General features: G+C 43.4%; 2 protein-coding genes across 5 annotated transcripts in view; one reads left to right on the forward strand and one right to left on the reverse strand.

The window, feature by feature from the left end:
• Window positions 1-7,400, reverse strand: part of ap2a1 (adaptor related protein complex 2 subunit alpha 1) — a 37,958-nt gene extending 30,558 nt beyond the window's left edge. For all 3 annotated transcript variants that reach the window (XM_085351233.1, XM_085351232.1, XM_085351231.1), the window contains exon 1: window positions 6,633-7,400. In XM_085351233.1, coding sequence (XP_085207359.1) covers window positions 6,633-6,699 — 67 coding nt within the window. In that variant the 5' untranslated portion in view covers window positions 6,700-7,400. The remainder of the gene's footprint in view (window positions 1-6,632) is intronic.
• Window positions 7,401-16,214: 8,814 nt separating this feature from the next.
• Window positions 16,215-22,166, forward strand: prmt1 (protein arginine methyltransferase 1). 2 transcript variants are annotated; one of them, XM_085351235.1, is made up of 10 exons: window positions 16,215-16,288; window positions 17,645-17,731; window positions 17,810-17,965; window positions 18,053-18,116; window positions 18,194-18,336; window positions 18,826-18,913; window positions 20,418-20,533; window positions 20,640-20,790; window positions 21,277-21,398; window positions 21,470-22,166. In XM_085351235.1, the coding sequence occupies exons 1-10, from the start codon at window positions 16,253-16,255 to the stop codon at window positions 21,551-21,553; spliced, it is 1,047 nt and encodes a 348-aa protein (XP_085207361.1). In that variant the 5' UTR covers window positions 16,215-16,252; the 3' UTR covers window positions 21,554-22,166. The 2 variants fall into 2 exon arrangements, with proteins under 2 accessions (XP_085207361.1, XP_085207360.1); XM_085351234.1 differs by having other exon boundaries at window positions 17,636-17,731; window positions 21,470-22,164.
• The last annotated feature ends 417 nt before the right edge of the window (window positions 22,167-22,583 follow it).

Below are 22,583 nucleotides of genomic sequence, written 5' to 3' on the forward strand. Positions count from 1 at the left end.
ACAACAAAATAAAACTAAAAAAAGAAGGTTTATTCATAACACGTGAAAAGACCCAGGAAAACAGAGTTAACGATAAAAACGATAACAAAATAACGCTGAAAACCAATAAAAACCCTGAAAACTACACATTTCACACCTGAGCCTCAACTCTCGCGGCCCGGTGCCAAACGACTCACGGACCGGTACCGGTCCGAGGCCCGGGGGTTGGGGGCCACTGGTCTAGAGCCCTGCCCTAGACTTGTATTTCTGACATTAATGGTAAGACGGAGGTGAGTTGTGTGCTTCTGTTTCTTAGATTGTATCTCTGTAGCTGCCATCAGCTGCCACGTGTCCCCTGCTGGGACTATACACACAGTCTGATTAAGAAATTCCTCATATAAGGAATTCCAACAGGTGGTTGGTCATGCATTAGTGTAGGGTCCACCTGATTTGGTGAGGGTGGATGTGGATTTTTGAAGCCTTGCAAGAACTCTGTCAATGTTTGTGATAGAGATGGACCGATCCGATATTACGTATCGGTATCAGTCCGATACTGACCTAAATTACTGGATCGGATATCGGAGAAAAATAAAAAATGTAATCCGATCCATTAAATATCACGAAAGCACCTCACAAAACTTGCAACACGCCGTAACTCACCTCAGAACGTTAGCACGTCGGAGCAGTATGCATCACGTGATAGAGCGGCTGTGGCATGCGCGACCTGTGGTCTGGATAGCATGTGGAGCTTCGCTAGCAACCCGGCATTTCATCTCCGACAAAGTTATCCCCGAGAGAAGTAAAGCAAGTGTGTAAGTCCATCTCTGAATGTTTGTAAAGCATTCCCACGTTAAGCTTAACGAGCTACTGCCTCTCGCTCTCTTGCTGCTACTTCAATCGTGAAACTGCTTAAATCAGCTGATCGGCTTTTCTGTCGCGAGTCCGTCTTTGTTTTTGGTCCACTTTGCACCAGAAAGAGGAAACCAGCGGCTGAACAACAGCAGCACGTTTAAGCTTGATCAGCTGTTGTTAGAATTTATTTATTATTAGTTTCTACTCCAGGATCTTTTTCTACGTAGCTGACGCTGGTAACTGTGCAGGGGCAGATCTAGCAAAGTTTAGCCAGGGGGGCCGATAGGGCATTAACAGGGAAAAGGGGCACAAAGACATACTTTTCTTTCTTATTCTCATTTAAAATGTCTAGCTTTTAATAAATAATTATCTGACACACAAAGTTTTAATTTGATGTAAAATGAATAGAAGTCAATTACTGTATATAGTGACTATTAAGTCTAATATATATACCCTAGTAAGCTATAGTACTTTTTCCTTTGGGAAGGTACCATCTGTGCAGTCTGCAGTTCTGTTGAAGAAAGATGTTGAATCTATTTAATATTTCTTGAAAAATAATTGATTTCTGTGCATTTTTTTTCACACTGCATCAAATTAAGGTTGATTACGTTGATTAAGCATCATGAGGTGGAGCGTGAGGGGTGGTTCCCTATTTTTTATTTATTTATTTTTGTTGTTGCTGGGAGTTGGAACCCTATTAGTTAGGTTGCTTAATATTTACGCTAAGTACTCTTTAAAATACCAGAATAGGGAGGATGGTGTAGGTTTAAGTTTATTAGATTGATCAGTATTGCTGAACTATGAAATATTTTTTTTTGCATACAGGTATAACAGAATAGCTTTAGTGTAGTTGTTGTTTTAAACTTGAGTATGAACTTATACAAAATGCAGCGAGATATTTAAAAAACAGTTTTGTTGATTAAAAAACACTATATCGGATTCATATCGGTATCGGCAGATATCCAAATTTATGATATCGGTATCGGACATAAAAAAGTGGTATCGTGCCATCTCTAGTTTGTGACCAAGTCTAGGTTATCCCCACAACATGGGAACCAATGTAATCCTCTATAAAGGCTGTCTGGTTGTCTGATGGCTCCTACTTTTAAATTGCCCAACTTCCACACATCTTATGTGGTCTGTGTTGAAGCCACTGCAGCCTAAAGCGGGAAAAACAAACAAAAAGCCCTCCACCTGCTAGCAGATGTACGTACGGTATGAAAAAGAAACCCCTAGGAAACACTTTTCTCATCTTATTATGCTCACAAGATTTGAAACAACACTTGACTCCTGACCGTGACACTAAAATGTCCCCTCAAAGGTGGGTGTCCACAATATCCAGCCTTTCACAGCTGAGCGCCTCTATCGCTGGTTTTTGGTATAAAAACAAACAATTTTCAATTGTTGGGAAACAAACCCAAAAATGGAAAGTGTGAAAGCCTTTGTGTGAGTCTTCACCATAAATTCAACAAAGTTTACAGTGTAAACAAAGCAGAACAAAAGTAAAACTGAGAACCGCTTATTGTCCAAGGGGAACAGAGGGTCCACGACGGGCACTACGGCCTAAACGGAGTTGGCAGTTAGTCGTCTGTATGAATCAGACCTGCGACCTGTGCAACTGCTGTTGACCTTTCATGTTTTCTGTCAAAACACGGATGGAACGAGCTCGACCGACTTTATAATGGCCATGTTTTTACAGCTATGAAGCCACTATGTTTCTGCAGGATTTCTATTGTTTTATCGCTCAGCTCTAACTGCAAGACAGAAAGCAGGAATGACTTTACTCCATTCAACACACTGTTAAAATAACTGTGTGATGACTCCTGTTGTTGCTGTTCTACTATGTTTCCATCAGGAACCTGTCCCAGCTGTCATGGAGTGAGAAGCAGGGTAGACCCTGGGCCAGGCTGCCGATCTGTATAACTAAAACTGAAGTGAACAAATAAAGTCCAACTGAAAGAGCGCCGACTGGACTGGAGCCAACGACTCTCAGTGTTACCAACAGCACCGCTGTGCACCTGCTAGCATGTTATTAAAGAAATGCATTAAAAAACTGAAATAAATACTGGAGGCTGTTTGTTAGTGTCGGTTTAACAGAATAATACTCTGACTTGCTCTCACTATCCATCCTTTATTCAATGTTCTGCACCCCAGCAAATGAATAAACTCTTGTTTGGACGAGTGTCCCCATGAAGTCAAACAGGCTGGGATGAGTGAGGTCAGTTAGAGAGCCTGCATACTGGATGAACATTCAGGCTCGCTCACCACTGATATTTGACAATGGTGTGTTGATAAAGTATCGCAAAAGGAAGATGACACATTTCTGTATCAATCTTTAGTCTCGCTCTGCTGTGAGCTCACATAGATGAACTGGAAGGCTTTGGGATGTTCCTGCAGAAAAAAATATCCCATTTTAAAATTGATCCAGTAAGATCCCCACGAGGAGTTTCCTCAAATACAAAGCCTCACAATGTTGCCAAATACCTGGCTTCAGCTGGGTTTAGGCTACGGCCCATCTTGGGACATTACACGACCAGATTTCACAACAACAACTTCCTGTTTCATGGCAAAATCTCCATTCCACTTTTACTTTACAATATGAAGCAACTATTGTTTTCAATTGGTGCCATGTTCATAAAATCGAAATGAACTATAAGTGCTTCGGCCCTATCAAACAGAACAGACACAACAGCGTCCTGATCATGATTTTGGCCATAATTAACCGAACATGATCAAACGATACTGAAAACACATGTTCTGCCACAACAAGCTCTCCCTAAACCACTGCCTGACCATTAGGGCTGAACGATATATCGCATTTGCGATAATATCGCGACATGATCAAGTGCAATTTTCTAACCGCAAAGGCTGCAATTATACTCTGGACATGTCCAAATTCATGGGCTGCATCCTCCTGAGGCCGCATTTGTAGACCGATTACGTCACAGCGACGTGCCGAAGGCTGTCCAAATTACTACCATATCCCAGAATTCATAGCGCGGCCCAGCCAAACTCCAGTTTCCAGCAATGGCGGCCGCTACTAAGTTTTAAAATTACTCATACTAATCTTTCTGGGTCACAAAATAAACTTTTAACATATTTTCAGGCGAGAAAGTAGTTGTGTAAACATCAAATATCTGCTCGGTTTATCAAGATATCCCATATTTGCAAAAGTGCTTCGACGTTTTCAGAGGCGTCTGCTACCCACCAGCTCGACAGCTAGCCGGGAGCTCGAGGGTTACTGATGCGGCCGAGAACGGCACAACTCCCGGCACATCATTTTCAGATCACCGCGGAGTTTCGCTGCTCGGGTTAAACGTAATATATAAGTCACTTAGACAACCTAAAAATGTTATTGTTGGGCTTTTTTCAGTGTTTTGTTTGTTCGTGAGTAAATCGGTTTGGCTGAGATTAAAGTTATTAGATTAGATAAAATAAAACTTTATTAATCCCCCGGGTGGGTTCCTCCTTGGTTTTCACACAGCTGACTAAACGTCAAACAGAAAACTTATTAAACAGAAGTATGAGACAGTCGAGAATTTACACCAGTGTCTGGTTATATTTTAGATAGCAAGAAGCAGACGGCCGAGTTTATTAAACTCCACCGAGACAGCGGTGACGCTAATCAGAACTAGACCGTCCAATTTCACGCCTTTAAACTTTAAAGGCGTGTTTGTGTGTGTGTTTATACAATTGCTATTATGTTTGCACTTTATGTGTAATGTTACTGACTGCAGAGATCAGTAAGATGTGTGTATTTTTTATTTATTAGTTTTATTTATTTAATATTATTTTTTAATTGAATGACTGTCTAGTAGTTCACAGATGTCGAAAAACTGAGTGTGGTAAAGCCACTGATTTTGTTTATGTATATTTCTGCAATCTGCACATTGTACTGACTTTCATTTTAATGTTTACACCAGGGTTCCTTGTCAGCACTTTATGCTCAGATGTTTGTAAGCTAAAAATAAACTATTGTGTATGTTCAAATATACTGTTGTGATTGAAGAAGTTAAATAAAAATGTCAGTCATCAATTCATGCATCACCTCATGTCATCATAACAGAGGTCTGTCTTCCAGGAAAGAACAGTTTAAAATTAATGTAATATAGTATTGGCCATACTATATGATGTATTGCTTGTCTTTGTTTAATAATACAGAAGACAAAGACCTTAAAAAATAATGCATATCGCATCGCAATCGCAATATTGGGGCAAAAAAAATAGCAATTAGATTATTTTCCATAATCGTTCAGCCCTACTGACCATGTGCCTGCATTTGCCAATCACTGACCTAATTCGTGTTTAGTCTGAAGAAGTAACACTACAGTTAAAGACAGATCTACTTTCTGCTTAAACAGCTATAATGTTAAGCAACACTGGAACAGCAGAAGCCAAAGAGCTTGTCAGTAAAAGACATTTTTACCATGAAAAGCAATGATGATGATAAATGAATGGGATTTAATCATGGGTCATCCTGCAGCCCGCCTTCCTGCTCAAACAGCGATAGACGGCTACCAACCAGCATGGCTGATGAGTTAAAGCTTTCTAACTAACATCTGCCCAAGAAGTGGTACACTCCCCAACTGGCCAGGCAGCAGACAACTGTTTCTAACAGGCTTCCATTAGCACAGATACGCCTCATCCAGTACCTCCAAATGAAATATAAAGACAAAAAACAACCAGTTGCACAGTCTGATTTACATAAGTGTGTTGCTGACATAACAAGACTGAAATTCATTCTCACAGGTTTTTGTCAATAACATTCCAATACAGCCTGTCATGTTATTACTATTTATTTCAAATGAGTATTTGATAACATGTAATCCAGTGTATTTCCCAAGGCTACAAATCACATGTGTTTGGAGACGTCTGCCTGCCTGATACAGCACGTTTGAAAACAAGTCATCTAGACGCCTCTGCAAATGTTTGCAATATTCGTCACTTTGAACATTTTTACTAGTTGTTGGTCCACATTTTTATTTTCTGCTGAATTTCTCTTTAAATGTGCCCAAAAGGCAGAATAACACAGTGAAAGCTGGAGGTATCAAACATTCGACCATGAAGTAGCCATTACTGCCTGTCAGTGTAAGCCTGGAAGAACTGTCAGGTGTGCAGTGACAAGCACATCAAGCACTGGCATGTGTAATCACAGCAAAAAGGAAACAGTAGATGGCAACTACTTCCTATGTTCTTGTTACTACTCAGTAACAGTGAAAAGTGGTATTCACGTCATTACTGGAATAAATATTACTAGGAAACTGACAAAAAAAGACATTTATATAAAACTTTGCAGTCAATTGCTGGATATATGTAGCATTTTGTTACACGTAATAGTATTGTTTATTATTATTTTTTATACTTTGCTCCTTTTGTTGTTGTTTTAAATACCAACCACTGGTTTCCGTGTGAGCTTCAGTCTTCCTTCCCTGCATGTGGAGCGTCCTGACACGACACTAAATTTCAATGAACTTTCGTCCCCGAGCTCTCCAACATGTACAACTACACAACAGGAAGCGTTTGATCAGCGCCGCCACTCCAAGCCTAACATCGCTTATTCTGTTCCTGCAGGTGACTTCACCACCGTCACGTTACTGTCAATACGTAAGAAATCATTGATTGTTTCACTAAACGTTACCAAACTGATTTTTTAGATACAGCTTTCTGCGTCGAGGTTACCACATGACAACGCTGCATGACGTGTGAGACGATCACCAGCAACGACATTAGCCATGTCAACTTTGACGACACAATGAAATAACAACACATATGATGAAGAAGCATACAGAAAGGTAACTCACAGTTTCTAATGTCCGAAATGAAAACAGCCAATCCGCGCATTCCATCTCCTTTCGACACAGCCGGCATGTCTGCAGGTTTCTGTCCTCACTCTGGCCTTCTCCGAAAAACACTGATGCCGGTCACCCTCTCACAGCGGACTGGAGTCGACGATGGCAAACTTGATGTTTAGTAGTAGCCGTTTGCCTGTCTGCAACTTTGTGACTGACTGCTGCCTACCAGGTTCGGTCGATGCTTTTAGGTGGGTAACTCAGGTAGCATTTACTAGATCCGCTGGATGGCAGTCTATCAACAAGTAGCGGGATAAGTTAACGTTATCCCTGTTAGCTGGCTTGTTTCCTTGGCTATGGCAAGCTAACGTTATTTCATTCAATCCTCATCTACCTTGGATTGGAAATTACGTATAACTCATACCACAAAAATTTGCTAAAGATAAAAACGGCTACTGATAAATGTCTTAAAGCTAAATGCACTCAGACGTGTTAGTAAGAATGCTGTCCGAGAGTATATTGTTCAATTACTTCGAGTCACGTAACGTAAAGCTAGCTTAACAGCTAGCTAGCTGACTAGCAATATCATTCAAATACTGGAGCACATCACCGGTCGATCGGAATAACTCAATAGAGCGTCTCAAATACCAACCAGCGGTCGGACTTCCTTGAGCTCTCTATTCGCGCACTAAATTTGGTTAAAAATATTATGTCCTGAATAGCTGATGTCCGCTCCAATTCGTTAGCCTGCACTGTACGGCTCGGATCAGGCTCGTGACAGCAGAATAACGTGACCGCGCAGCACTCCCGTGAACGCCTACGCTCCTTTTCGTCGTTCGAGTGGACCCTATTGCTGATTGGACAACTTGCGGCAATATGTGGCTGTACCGACACAGTGCAACTCTGCCATGAACCCATTTGTATGGAAAACAGGCTACGACTGAGCGACAGGGAAGCCGACCCGACGGAAGTATGCTAAAAGTAGGCTTTCGTATTAACAGTGCTAAGCTGTAGTGTCCAGTCGACAAGTGTTTTATTGTCATATACAGATAATCAGTGTAGCAACATTTACCTGTAATGCTCGTGTTTCTCAGCTTTACATGAACATGTACAAAGTGTACAGGTATATTAAGAAAGAACATAACAATAATAAAATAAAAAATAATAAAATACCCAGTATTACATTTTAAGAGAATTTAAAATCATTTTTGGTGTTTACAGTTTGTGCAAAACTGCAGTGAGGATTTAACCATAAAAGACGTTATTGTTTTAAATAATATGTGAGAACTGAAAACATCACATGCAAATGACATGCAGTTTCACCTGCACAGGTATTCATTGGTCCTCGTGCAATGAGATTCCTAGCACAGGTTTCCAGCTAATGTGTCTGTTTACCTGCACGTTTCCATTCAGTTATTTGGGAGCGGTGGCACTCAGATATGCCATCTTAGGACCGTTCAATGGACAGGGTCAAAAAGTGTCTAAACAAAGGCATTTGAAACCAATAACATGATCAGGTCTTAGATTCACAGCATTAGGACATTGATCTACAACAATGCTGCAGTTCTGTGGCAGCTGGCAGCAGATGGCTGCATAACATTTAGGATGCAACATGCAGCACTGAGCATCAATTAAAATATTAATCATTAGATTGCACCACTATGTCTGATACCAATTCAATTCAATTTTATTTATACAGCTCCAAATCACAGCAACAGTCACCTCAAGGCACTTTATATAGTAAGGTCGACCCTACAAGAATACATACAGAGAAAAACCCAACAATCATATGACCCCCTATGAGCAGCACTTTGGCGAACAGTGGGAAGGAAAAACTCCCTTTTAACAGGAAGAAACCTCCGGCAGAACCAGGCTCAGGGAGGGGCGGGGCCATCTGCTGTGATTGGTTGGGGTGAGAGAAGGAAGACAGGATAAAGACATGCTGTGGAAGAGAGACAGAGGTTAATAACAGATATGATTCAATGCAGAGAGGTCTGTTAATACATAGTGAGTGAAGAAGAAACACCCAGTGCATCATGGGAATCCACCAGCAGCATAACTAAGGGAGGATTCAGGGTCACCTGATCCAGCCCTAACTATATGCTTTAGCAAAAAGGAAAGTTTGAAGCCTAATCATTTTTTTTTTTTTTTTGCCTGTCCCGTTTGGCTCTTTTGCATCAGAATTGTTGTCTAAAGGCAAACAAAGATGCCCAACGGATTTACTTTACCAAACTGACCATCCCAGCCTTGCCGTAATGGTCCATTTGATTCACCTTTTATTGTTTATTTTATTTTCACTTACTGAATACGAGACAGACTTGACTGGGGGAAAGAAGGGGAGAAAGAAAGAGGGAAAGAGAAACAGCTGAGAAGAGGGACGGGGGAGAAGGGCAAAAGACAAAAACCAACAGAATAAGCAGAGAAAAAAATCCATCTATCGATCACCTGGATCACCTGCTGAGAAAGAAAAAAGAAAACAAGCAGAAGAGAACAAGAGTAACAGAATAAACAACATCACAATGATCTATGGGAATATGACAGTAAATACTAAATATTAAACATTATTGTGCAGCACATAAGATCAACAGAACACAGTGTGCTTTGAGGTAGGAGCCAAAAAGGGTGTAGTTTGTGGGTGTGATCACCCGTGTGTACACCTGTGAGCATGGACGCGCTTGTTTTTTGTTTTTTAAAAGGTTCCTTCATGTAATAATCTGCTAGAGGGTGTGGGGGGGCCACAGCCCCGTCCTCCAGGGCATGAAGCAGGTATGGAGGAGATCAAAACTCCAGACATCCAGAGGCCCCCAGAGCACAAGAGACCAAGGAAGACCAACAGAGGGGCAGCCACGCCACTGTCCCAGAAAGAGCTGAGGAGAGTCCCAGATGAGGGCTCACTCAGCAGCCGCGGAGCAGAAGCCAGGGGGGGTTGCAGTGACGCGCCCGTGAGCTCCGCCGGCAGCCAGCTGTGCCTGAGTGACCGAGCCCCAGGCCGAGACGCCGGGGGCACCCCACCTCCGAAGTGGCCCGAGCGAGCCCCAGGCTCCAAGCCCCGATAAGCGGCCGCCAAGGAGTGAGCCGGTGTGTACCTGGACGCCCATCCCCGGACACAAAGAACCACCAACGCACCGATGTCTGAGGGGGTCCGCCACTGGCAGGGGAAGTGGTGGTAGGGGGAGATAGGCCTCCAAACCTTGGAGGGCCTGAGATGTCCCCAGAGAGGTGGCGCCTGACACCCAACCTGACATATAGACACAGACATACAGGCACACACAGATACAAACATCCATTCCCACCCTCATGCTCTCATATGCACTTACTCCACACTCAACCAACGTGGAGACAGACATAAAGAGACGCTGTACACACGATCACACTCCCCAAGCGTACTCTACAAACCGGGTCTAGGTGCCCCCGCCCCTGGAGGGGGGAACTGCACCCAGACCCAGGTGGTGTTACCCTTTTCCCTGCGGTGGGGGGAGGCAGACCGCCCCGACTCCGCAGCAGCAGGGAGGCCCCACACTCCAGACCGCAGTCGGACGGCCAACTCCTCCTCCTAGCCCCCCCGCTCCAGCAGGTCGCAGAGAATGGGGGTGAGAGAAGACTCCAAACCTCCCTCCACCCGCTCATTGTAGTGTTGATGCATGTGTGTTCTAAGGTGCATTTAAAACCCAGGAGGGCATGGAGCTACCTGCCAGAGAGCAGCAGGTAAGCGCATGGTCCCTCCTGCTAGCCCTCAATGTCTACGTGTATTTAAAATTGAGAGGTGGGCAACGACGCCAGGGGTGGGGTGTACACCCTGATGGTACTTTGGACTCCGTGTATCGTGCCCACCCCCAAGATCCTATATGTATGTGTAATGAGAGTGTGAATAATGTGAATGTCTAAGTTGTGGGATAAAATTGAGGCAGAGGCAGCCAGAAGGGGACAGAGGGGGGGGTAGTCTCCTCTGCACCCTGGTGACATACCCCTACTCCAAGGTCCTGCATGTGTGGGTGGTTGTGGTGGAGCGGGAAGAGGGAGGCAGCTGGAGATGGGGAGGGAAGGAAGGGAGGGGCAAGTGACCCCTCCCTGGGGCCAGCTCCCCCGCTGACCCCAGTAGGCACCCCCATACTCCGCGACCCACCAGGGAAAGGGGGCCCAGGCCCATCCAGACCGGGAAGCCTAATCTTAAAAGTAGAGATAGTGTCTGTCTCCCGAATCCAAACTGGAAGCTGGTTCCACAGAAGAGGGGCCTGAAAACTGAAGGCTCTGCCTCCCATTCTACTTTTAAATACTCTAGGCTCTATAATGTTATACTGTGGACATTTATGTGCTTTCTGTGCAGAGGAGGGGTTTTTTGTTTCCTGTTCTCATGCTGTCCTCCTGTAGCCCAGCATGAGTAGAGGTCTCTTTTTTTCCTCTAGTTATATTTTATAGTTTGATGATTTAAAGTAGAGATGGACCGATCCGATATTACGTATCGGTATCGGTCCGATACTGACCTAAATTACTGGATCGGATATCGGAGAAAAATAAAGAATGTAATCCGATCCATTAAATATCACGAAAGCACCTCACAAAACTTGCAACACGCCGTAACTCACCTCAGAACATTAGCACGTCGGAGCAGTATGCATCACGTGATAGAGCGGCTGTGGCATGCGGGACCTGTCGGTGGTCTGGATAGCATGTGGAGCTTCGCTAGCAACCCGGCATTTCATCTCTGACAAAGTTATCCCCGAGAGAAGTAAAGCAAGTGTGTAAGTCCATCTCTGAATGTTTGTAAAGCATTCCCACGTTAAGCTTAACGAGCGACTGCCTCTCGCTCTCCGGCTGCTACTTCAATCATGAAACTGATCAATGATCAGCTGATCGGCTTTTCTGTCGCAAGTCCGTGTCTCTTGTTTGTTTTTGGCCCACTTTGCACCAGAAAGAGGAAACCAGCGGATAAACAACAGCAGCACGTTTAAGCTTGATCAGCTGTTGTTAGAATTTATTTAATATTACTTTCTACTCCAGGATCTTTTTCTACGTAGCTGACGCTGGTAACTGTGCAGGGGCGGATCTAGCAAAGTTTAGCCAGGGGGGCCGATAGGGCATTAACAGGGAAAAGGGGGCACAAAGACATACTTTTCTTTCTTATTCTCATTTAAAATGTCTAGCTTTTAATTATTTAATATTTATCTGAATCTTACACCCAAAGTTTTAATCTGATGTAAAATGTATAGAAGTCCATTATTGTATATAGTAACTGTTAAGTAAGCTATAGTACATTTTCCTTTGGGAAGGTACCATCTGTGCAGTCTGCAATTTTGTTGAAGAAAGATGTTGAATCTATTTAATATTTCTTGAAAAATAATTGATTTCTGTGCATTTTTTTTCACACTGCATCAAATTAAGGTTGATTACGTCGATTAAGCATCATGAGGTGGAGCGTGAGGGGTGGTTCCCTATTTTTTATTTATTTATTTTTGTTGTTGCTGGGAGTTGGAACCCTATTAGTTAGGTTGCTTAATATTTATGCTAAGTACTCTTTAAAATACCAGAATAGGGAGGATGGTGCAGGTTTAAGTTTATTAGATTGATCAGTATTGCTGAACTATGAAATATTTTTTTTTTCATATAGGTATAACAGAATAGCTTTAGTGTAGTTGTTGTTTTAAACTTGAGTATGAACTTATACAAAATGCAGCAAGATATTTAAAAAACAGTTTTGTTGATTAAAAAACACTATATCGGATTCATATCGGTATCGGCAGATATCCAAATTTATGATATCGGTATCGGTATCGGACATAAAAAAGTGGTATCGTGCCATCTCTAATTTAAAGTCTCACACACAACCCGTCAAAAGGGGAGGGGGACCGGCTGCTTCCAGACCCAGATAGCAAGGAGACATTGAACTAATGTTGATTTTTCATCTGATCCATCAGAATCGTCAGGATTGAAATGTCAAAATCAGTGTTGAAAGAACATTAAAATACTGATGGAACCTGACACTGACAGTGAAATAACATTGATTCACCGTTGTTCTGTTATCGTTGATTGTTGATCTATTTATAGTTGACAAGGTGACAACAATCACGTTGAAAAACCATCGATTTATGGTTGAGCGGGAAATTAAAGCTGCTACCACTTGGACTATTCCATAGCACCCCTCTCACAGTGGTACGTCCCATCAGGCTGCGGGAAAATTCCATTTAAGCTCAGCAGAGTTGACCGGACGTTTTGTCAGAACACCGGAGACACAGTCTGAGTTTGTGCACGACACTCTCGGCTTTATCAGATAAGAATGTGAGAATTTAGTTATTCGTTATTGGAAGGTCGACGTATGTATGATATTACTAAAGCTAACTTAAACAGAAGGAGAAAAGTATAAATTTCACAGACAACACCAACGCTGAACAAAGAAAACATTTCCATGACCCACATTCATGTCTTTCCGTTATAAGGCGATTTGCTTTTGTTAGCCGTGCGGTCGGCTTGCTCTCGCTCTATGGCTGCTGTATACAGAGTTAATTCCCACAAACGATTTACAAATGTGTGCAATATGATCCAGAAAGTTGCCGCTACAAATGCATACAATGCGTGTGTTACACTTGAAGCTTTGACCGCACCGGTTTCCATTTATAAACACGTGAAAGAGTCACCTGAGACCGAATGATCACGTGACTTTACATTTCCGCGACTTTAATAATGAACGTTCCTACCTGGAGCTTATCTTGAATAACATTATTTTCCTCTTTTTATTGACATTGTTTTTTTTTCCATTTTCTCATTTCAGATCAGTAAAGTACAATCGACCCATAAACAAGTAAGATACTCGTGTCTTCAAATTATTGCTAGTTTTTAAGCATTTTTGTGTGATGTAAATTTTACTGTAACTTAAAGCAAAATAAACAAAAAACACAATACTGATATTTTGTTTTCTTTCAGACCAAATCCCTTATACAGTTACAGACTGATGATGAGCAACCTCCAAAATCAAAGGTTTCCCCAGGCCCCACGTGTGAAAGTACCAGGTAATAATGTAATGTTTAGTGTGTGTATATATGTGTGTGTGAGAACAGGAACCTCTGTAGACGAGTTGTATGTAATTTTTAATTTTTTAAACATTTTTCTATACAGGCTCCACCACTCTGCAGTCTGCCCCCCCAACTCACTTCTAGCAACCATCATGATGCTCGGGCCAGCTACCGGCTCCTTTCGCCAACCTACACAGCTATGCGACCTCCCCAGCAAATAGTCTGCGTTCAGTACCTTCTCTAATGACGGTATGCTTTGAAACAATGAGCTGCATCACAATTTCATTGTAATCTTAACTTCAAAACACTAATTTATACTGCTGAATATCATCATATTTTGCTTTGCTATCATATACCATTTATATGTAAAAGGCTAAATTGTAAACAGTTTTAACAGATTGAACTACTTAAACCTGAATGCAAAATGTGAAGCCATCACTTATGGATATAGTCTTTTTTTTTTTTCATCACAATGCTTATCCAGTTTATCACAAGCCAGTATTCTTTGTGTTATTGTTCTTGTCAACAGATGCAGCCTTCCAAAAACGTAATCATGATAAACGAGCTGATCAGAGAAGTCGGGGACCTCCGTGAGGAGTTCAGAGCCTTCGGTTAATCCTGCAGCACTGACCCTGTTGATGCTGGGGTATTGCCTCTGGATTAGCCATTTAACAACATAGATGAGATGAAGTGCAATGACCGGAGGTGAATAAAGCAATGGTAAGTTCTTAAAGGTTCTGGTACTTTTGTAACCCAGAACTTTAGAAATTGTCAAATTCAGTTAAACTGCTTAAAATGGCCTTCTCCTGTATGTTCTGATTGAATATACAACAGCAGGCTATCATTGGGAGATCCAACAAATAGAAATAGAAATACATTTCACTGCCAGTAGTTTGGTTTATTCATTATTAGAAAATTAGGCTTTGAGCTTCTCAGCTAATGGCTCTTTGAGAATCAAAGTGATGCAGCAGTTTGCTGACTTTTTCCTTGTGACTTTCATATTAATCCCATAATTTCTCCCTGCTGAAGACAACTGACAAGAGGTTATTCATATTTAAGCTCTAATTTGGCCTTTTCCCCTTCTTTTTGTGTTTGTGTCCTAGATGGCCTGACTCAGCCGGTGGGGTAAACGCTGTTTCTGAGTTTGCCTTCGGCCAAGCTGTGCAGAAATGTCTCCTCTACGCTCCAGATCACATGGGTGGTGCAGGATGCCCGATATCCAGCTCGATCCCTGAGTAAACTTAAAATAAAATAATAAGTGACCTATAACCAATACCTGTAACAAAGAAACTTTTTTTTCTTAATGTAATAAATTACTTTGGTATTGATACAGATGTCTGTCATTTTTTTATTTCATAATGCCAGATGCTTCATATTATAGGAATATTATTATGGACATGACAAATTGTATTGTTGTTTCAATAGTAACCAAGGGTGCGAAGTGATGGAAAATCAACATCAGACTTCAACAGTGATTCAATATCTGACATTGTTTCAATGTTAAAGGGTGCAAGAGTGACGTTAGGTCAACGTCAGATTTCAACAGTGATTCAATAGAATCACCTGATATTGACTAAACATTGAAACGATGTCTCCTTGCTATCTGGGGATAGAGCACATTTCATTCATAATGTTGTCAGTCCAAGCCCATCATGTATTCATGATTTGAAATGTGTGAAATCCCAGAAATAAACCCTAGACAAAGTGAATCTGTGAACGAAGGTGTAGGTCTGTTAGGTTATGTTGTGGTGATCCTTGGGTTGGGGAATGGGTGTTCATACTGGAGTGCAAAATTAAAACCAAGATGGACAAGAAAGGTTCAAAGCCATCAGGTGCTCAGTTTAGAAAAAATAGAAAAGAAGAGGAGAAACGAGCAACAGATGCAGGTAAGCAGATGTGTGATTGGATCATGGCAGCTCATCCTGAAACAATCAGAATCAGAATAGTTTATTAATCCCGAAGGAAATAATGTGGGTTACAGTTGCTCCAAGAAGAAATGGTAAAAACAGTAACAGTAACAGACTAAACTCCAAATAATACATTATGTTACAGATTTTAATATTAATTAGTTATTGTCAGTTGTTGATTTGTCCTGTTCTCATTGTATGACGAATTATGATGGCTGTCTGGTAGCTGTTTGCATACAATGCATACTCTCTCTCTCTTCATATGTGTGTGTGTTTCTCTGGTGAAATTCAGTGTGGTTCCGACAACAGTTTCATGTTAATGTACAATCCTTAATATTATACACACATTTATACGCACACATAAAGTTTTGTGTGTGTGTGTGTGGGGGGGGGGGGGCAGAGGTGAAATCCTCTAACAACGATGCCACGCATACAGGATTGTTTGCATTCATTCACAGATGCTTCAGTGAAGGTTACCAAGTGATCACAGACTATTATTAGGGACTTAAAAAGACCGGAAGTATTCAAACACGTTAAAAACACAACAGTCTTAATGGACGCAGTTCAGTTTGGACCCGGAAGCAGGGTTTTACGTCATAACTTAAAAACCGGATTGATTTGGAGGCCGGGCCTGTCGTCTGCACCAATCAGAGATAAACGTTGGCCGTCGTGGGCGGGACAAAGGGAGACGCTTACAGACCCACGCAGCTACTCTGGGTAGATGATCGAAATGGCGGCGCCAGCAGAAGGGATGGAGGTAAGGTCTTCTAGTGTGGAAATAAGCTTCACTTATATTTATCTTTGGAGACGACACGCGGTCATTTTATACAGTCACGCCACATTGCGTACACGGTTATGTTTTTACCTTTACTTAGCACATGCGTACCAGCTAGTGATGCATCCATTTTAACATGGCTAAGGCTAATAGAGCTTTAGCACCGTTGGCGCTCATTCATCTAACATATGTGACCGAGAAAGGCCAGACACCTCACCCAGCACGTGCCGCATCCTCGCGGCTGTTGGACGCTGGAAGAACAGAACCGTCCTTTCAGCTGACGCGTCACCGGCTGCTGGCGATGGAGCGAGCCTGTCGTGGACCGCATGGGTGCTACCGTGTTAGCTTTTGAACTCGTTAGCTAGCTGTGCTACAGAGTTGAACTCTTTCTTGGTATTTTCTTACAGTTTATCCATAAACTTGTTCTTTAACAGATGTCATGCGACTTCTGCCACGATCGTTTCCCTCTGGTGCAGTTTACAGGCGGCAGCAGCGCTGAACTAGCCGCGTTAGCATCCTCAGGGTGATAAAGAACTACGTTGTAGGGAGCTTTAGGTGCTCTGCCTCTCACAGAGGTGAACAAACGTGCTAGCTGTACTGAGCCCGAGCCGGTAGCTACAGAGGAGGTCGTGAGTGTGCACGTGGAAACCCAGCGTTATCGAGGAAGGCCAAGCGCGCGCGATTTCTACCAGCCATGTGCCACCATCTTTTGTTCGGCCAGAGTTCGCGTTAAAGTGGGCCACGTGTATTCAGCCCGGCGTGGAGTCTGTTTTAAAAACTCTAACCCGTTTAACTCAGTCCGTGAAGCCGGACTGGGAACGTGCGTGTTTTCAGCCCCCGTGTCTAAAGCACGTGGAGCGCCATCTTGTCGGAGTACACAATAGGACATCACTGGTTCGGCTGTTGCCGCCTTCAGCCCTGTTCTGGGTTTTCCCCCTGCAAGAGATGATCGATGCTTATGGTTGTGGATGATGCTGATACCTGGTGTGTGTGTAAACAAACTCTGGACTGTAAGGCTGCCACAGAGTTGCTATATTAATATATCTAATTGTAAAGGGAGCCAACAAAGCTGCTGGTTGTCAGATTTATCAGCTCTTATCACTAAGACGGGAAGTTCTAATCATGTCATTAAGTAGTTATTTGGAGACTGTGCAGCTGCAGCTTTGGTTATTAACAGTGTTGCTGCTTCTAGAACAGTTGTTCCTGTTCCCAGCCCTGAAACTTGTTACTATAGTGATCATCATCATGGTCCTACACGCCTGTTGTTGATACAGAGACTGCGTTTAGCAAAGATGATGTTTAATTGAGACGATCTTGGTCTACTGTGAGGTTTCCCAGGGGGAGAGCTCAGCCAAGCCTGCAGCGGAGGACATGACATCTAAGGACTACTACTTTGACTCATACGCCCACTTTGGAATTCACGAGGTATTTCTCTAGTTCGTAATCTGTTTAGAGCGTAACTCAAGGAAACCTGTGTGTCATGAATCCTGCTTTGTGCTGTAGGAGATGCTGAAGGATGAAGTTCGCACTCTCACGTACCGCAATTCCATGTTCCACAACAAGCACCTTTTTAAGGACAAGGTGGTGCTTGATGTGGGCAGTGGGACGGGTATCCTCTGCATGTTTGCTGCCAAAGCCGGAGCCAAGAAGGTTATAGGGGTAGGTGTTTGATTCACCTATCAGTGGTAATGGCGTCACTCACAGCTAGCGACGGTCTCTTGATGCGTTTGTGTTTGATCTCCGTAGATCGAGTGCAGCAGCATCTCTGACTACGCTGTGAAAATTGTGAAGGCTAACAACCTTGATGATGGTGAGTAAATAGAAGCCAACATGATTTCAGTCACGTGATCATATTTAAAAATACTTGAGCTCTTCTTGTGTCTGCAGTGGTGACCATCATTAAAGGAAAGGTGGAAGAGGTGGAGCTGCCTGTGGATGGAGTAGACATCATCATATCAGAGTGGATGGGCTACTGTCTCTTCTATGAGTCCATGCTTAATACTGTTATTTATGCCAGAGACAAATGGCTGGTAAGTGTGCACTTCTGTTTGTTTGAGCTCTGTGAGTCCTGTTTCAGTCCTGTGGTTGTTTGTAAAACATGAATTCGATGCGTTCTCTATGAAGGTGTGTGTGCTTGTGAGTACGGTTACGCCATGATGGCGTTGGACTGCGACAGCATGTCTACATGAAGCTGATAACAGTAATGATATTGGACAGCATATCTTTCTACTGGCCCATGTGTGTGGGATTGACTGAACTGTCACAGCTACAGTCCTTGTGACTGTTTGTGTAAACAGTGTTGGCTGTGGTGATGTTTGTGTGTGTGCGCTCAAACCTTTGTTCCTGTCGCACGTCTGCGATGCTCCTTAAGTCTGTAGATGCATGGGTTTGGGTTGAGCCAGGCTCAGCTTGTGGGTTTTTTAAGCTACTCGTTTATTGCTCACTTGGTGTGAACATACTGACTTTATTGATCTTTTCTCTGAATACTTGTGTATTTGTCCCTCTTTATACAATAACAGAAACCAGATGGACTCATTTTTCCAGACAGAGCAACCCTTTACGTCACCGCCATCGAAGACCGACAGTATAAGGACTACAAAATACACTGTGAGTGCTCCGAGTGCTTCCTGTATGCAGGTCATTGTCAATATCACCCAGTTGTCCCACAATAAGAACAAAGATCCAGATAAATGAAGAAGTCCTTGACGTTGGGTTCACTGTTCAGTGTGAACATTAATGTGAGGAGGAAAAAGAGCCAGTGTAGCTGTGGAGCTTCACTCATGAAGTGAAGCAGCAGAAACATTACAGTCCAAACATCAGCGAGGTACCAGCACAGTGAGGTCTCCGGTGTCGGTGCTGCAGTCGTGCTGTGGTGGAGGGGAGCTCCGCTCTGCTGTTACATTTATTCTAATCTGCGCTCCCTTTTCCTCGTCCTGCCGTTCGCCCCACCTGTTGAGTCCAAATCGCTTCCTGTAGTTTTAGAAAAACACATTTAGGTGGTTTTAGGATTTTATTGTGGACGCGTCGTTTTCTAAGTCGATGTATGTTTATCGTTGGTGTCGTCGACTCTGAGGACGCTCTAATAATTCAGTAAGTGGGTGTGGTAAAATGTCATGTGTCCAACATGTAAGGTTACTTCGTTGTGAAAGCGTGCACACAGTGAAGGAAACGAGTGTGTTTTTGTGTCGTCACACAAAGTCCGGTTGTATCTGAAACCAAACTGGACCAAAGGAAACGACCCGTCACAGGAGCCGTCCATCAGTGGGCTCACTCCGTCACCCGTGGGCTCTGATTGGCTTTGATGTGCTGCAGTCGTGACCTGCTGTGAGGTCAAATGTTTGCTCGTGTTGCAGGCATTTCCCCTCTCTGGTGTCATAACTGTTGGGTCTGTTACTCACAAGTAATGGATTACTTTAATGGAGTGTTTTAATTACTACACAGAGTAATTCTGTTGTTTCCGTGACTTTGATTAATCTGAGCACTGAAACAGTCTCAGCAGTACAAACCTGACACACATCTAATGAGGACACGCAGACTGAACTCGGCCGACCACACCAACCTCTCTGCACAGTTAGACTGCTGTGGACTGAGTGGGCCTAAAGACTGAGTGAAAGTAGCTGCGTGTCTGAGATGGTTGGAAGTAACTTTGTTTAATGCTTAAGTCTGAAGTCATTACTCGCCAACAGAGCGCCGCCTCCTCGTCAGCCTGCCTTCATCAAAGGTCACAACACGAACAGGTTTCATGAGCCCAGTTTGACCTTTTAGGTTCAAACTGTCATCAGCATGTAGAGTCAGATATACAGCGATGAGTGTAAAACACTGCACCGGCTCCTTTTATGCTTCACTGTGATGTAACTATGAAAATGCCCATCAGATTGGATCCACTGTGTAATACAAGCTTGTGATGGTGCCGAGTTCAGGCTGTGCTCCAGTGTTTGTAAGCGTTCAGTGTCAACGTGGTTATTTAGTCTGCTCGCCATTAGCAGAACGTCAACAGGACGAGGTGAGCCGAGCACAGCGCTGCACGTGACAGACGCTCAGAGCGGTGACCCGTCTGTCAGAGAGGACACTGTGGACCATTGTAGCTGTAACCTGGTCTTGTCTCTGTCAGGGTGGGAGAACGTGTACGGCTTTGATATGTCCTGCATCAAGGAGGTGGCGATCAAGGAGCCCCTGGTGGATGTGGTGGACCCCAAGCAGCTGGTCAGCAACTCCTGTCTCGTCAGGGTAGGTGGATCGTTCTCTGCTCCTTGAATGGATGTGGGACAGGCAGAGGGTGGCTGAAGCTGACCTGAAACATTTGGTCTGAAGGCATCTTGTCTTTTTTGTCTAGGAGGTGGACATCTACACGGTGAAGGCCGAAGACCTGACGTTCACGTCCCCGTTCTGCCTCCAGGTGAAGAGGAACGACTACATCCACGCGTTGGTTACCTACTTCAACATCGAGTTCACCCGCTGCCATAAGAGGATCGGCTTCTCTACCAGTCAGTGTGCCTGCTGTCTTTACACTGGTGTCCCAGTATGCATGCTTTCTACTGCCCTGATAGTCACTGCATGAAAGCAGGTCTCATACCTGAATGAGTTTACAGTGTTGGCAGGATTGTTGCTCTGGGCGTTCTCAGGGTTCACGTACTTCATCCACATACTGAACATTTCATGTTCTGTCAGACGGGACGCACTGACCTTCCTGCAAACGGCGGCGGGTCGTTGCTGTTGTACAGATCGTTCACCACTGTGAGCTGACATTAGTGTCTGCTTTGACAAATTCAGTTTTATTTATACAGCAACGAATCCGGGAGGAGAAGCTCACATCTCAGCCTGCAGCCAGAATTAGCTTTACAGACACATGACTACAGGTGAACAGGCGAGGGGTGGTCAGCTGATTGGAGCCAGTCAGCTGAACTGTGTGACACACGGGGCGGGTTAAAATAAAGGCTGGTGTAGATTACCAACGCTCTGTCTCCCGACAGGCCCAGAGTCTCCTTACACCCACTGGAAGCAGACAGTCTTCTACCTGGATGATTACCTGACTGTGAAGACTGGAGAGGAGATCATTGGCACCGTCAGCATGAAGCCAAATGTCAAGAACAATGTAAGCACGGCTCGGCCGCTCTTTGCTTCGATTCATTTGTCTTTGTGTAACCTGACCTGCTGTCTCTGCAGAGGGACCTGGACTTCACCATCGACGTGGACTTCAGGGGCCAGCTATGTGAGATGTCAAAGACGCTGGAGTACAGGATGCGTTAGACGCCTTTCCCTCCGTTCCTGTTTTGTCATTAGTAGAGGACAGATACAGAGTCTGAGCGATAGTCTGACGCTCCCGCAGCAACATTTTAAAGACATCACTTGTTCAAACATTAACAGTATTTAAATGGTTTTTGTGGCTTTCAGTTCCAAGTGCATTGGCGTGGTGCTTCATTGTCATATACACGCAACAAAATGTATGTTAGCATACGAAGGTTTGTCCCAACACCTCGTTGGGTTCTTTGGGGTTCTGTTTATTTTGCATGGGAGAAGTTAACACAGACGCAAACTCAGCCTGTCCTTCATTGAACGGTAACCATGGCGTTGGAAAGGACGCTGTTTGTAGACGGTTGCTGGACTGATTCTTGCTGGACTTTTAGGCCACACCCCTTCAGTTCCACCTTTCCTCAGCTTGAGAGCAGTGTGTCGATGGTAACAGCTGTGTTGGCACTCTGCACAGACCGCTCTGACATTCTCAGTTTTCTCTTTTGTATTGTTTCTGGCTGCCACTTTTTCTTTTTTTTAAAAATAAAATTCATAAACTGTACATCTAACTTTCTGAGTTGTGACGCTCTCCCAGCATCTTTGTAGAAAATCTCACCAAACAATGAATTGTTGCTTCCATGTTCAGGTGTTTACTGCCCTGAACAACAGTTCTTCACATTTTACAGCACTCTGTGGACTCTCATTACATTAAACATGACATGTTTGGGCCTTGGGTGTTGGACACTCTTAAATTGATTTAGGGACTTTAGAGATGAGGCCAGAAACTGTTGGACAGATGCTGGTTAATTGATCACAAAAAAGTAGGACTTTATCGGTTGGACCGTTAACTTAAATTTGTCGAAATTGTTTAGGCGCTAAAGCTGACAGATCTGACAGTCACGCCAGTGAAGCTTAAGACCCTTAATGAACCGAACATCAACTCAAAATAAGCACAGATATGCAATGTGTATAACATAGTTATAACTGCATCTGAAATACAAGGTTAATATAACTATGCATAAACATCTTAAGGCCATCTTAAAGCTGT

This window comes from Diplotaxodon limnothrissa, linkage group LG4 (assembly GCF_057381915.1).
Source record: "Diplotaxodon limnothrissa isolate DT_005_m linkage group LG4, D_limnothrissa_male_GT1.1, whole genome shotgun sequence".
NCBI lineage: Eukaryota > Metazoa > Chordata > Actinopteri > Cichliformes > Cichlidae > Diplotaxodon > Diplotaxodon limnothrissa.

Excerpts from the sequence above, each read along its gene's own strand:
- prmt1 (XM_085351234.1), top strand. The coding sequence starts at position 16,253 with ATGATCGAAATGGCGGCGCCAGCAGAAGGGATGGAG. Across the intron at positions 17,966-18,052 it reads GAGCCAAGAAGGTTATAGGG|ATCGAGTGCAGCAGCATCTC; the intron begins GTAGGTGTTTGA and ends TGATCTCCGTAG. Across the intron at positions 20,791-21,276 it reads GAGGATCGGCTTCTCTACCA|GCCCAGAGTCTCCTTACACC; the intron begins GTCAGTGTGCCT and ends GTCTCCCGACAG.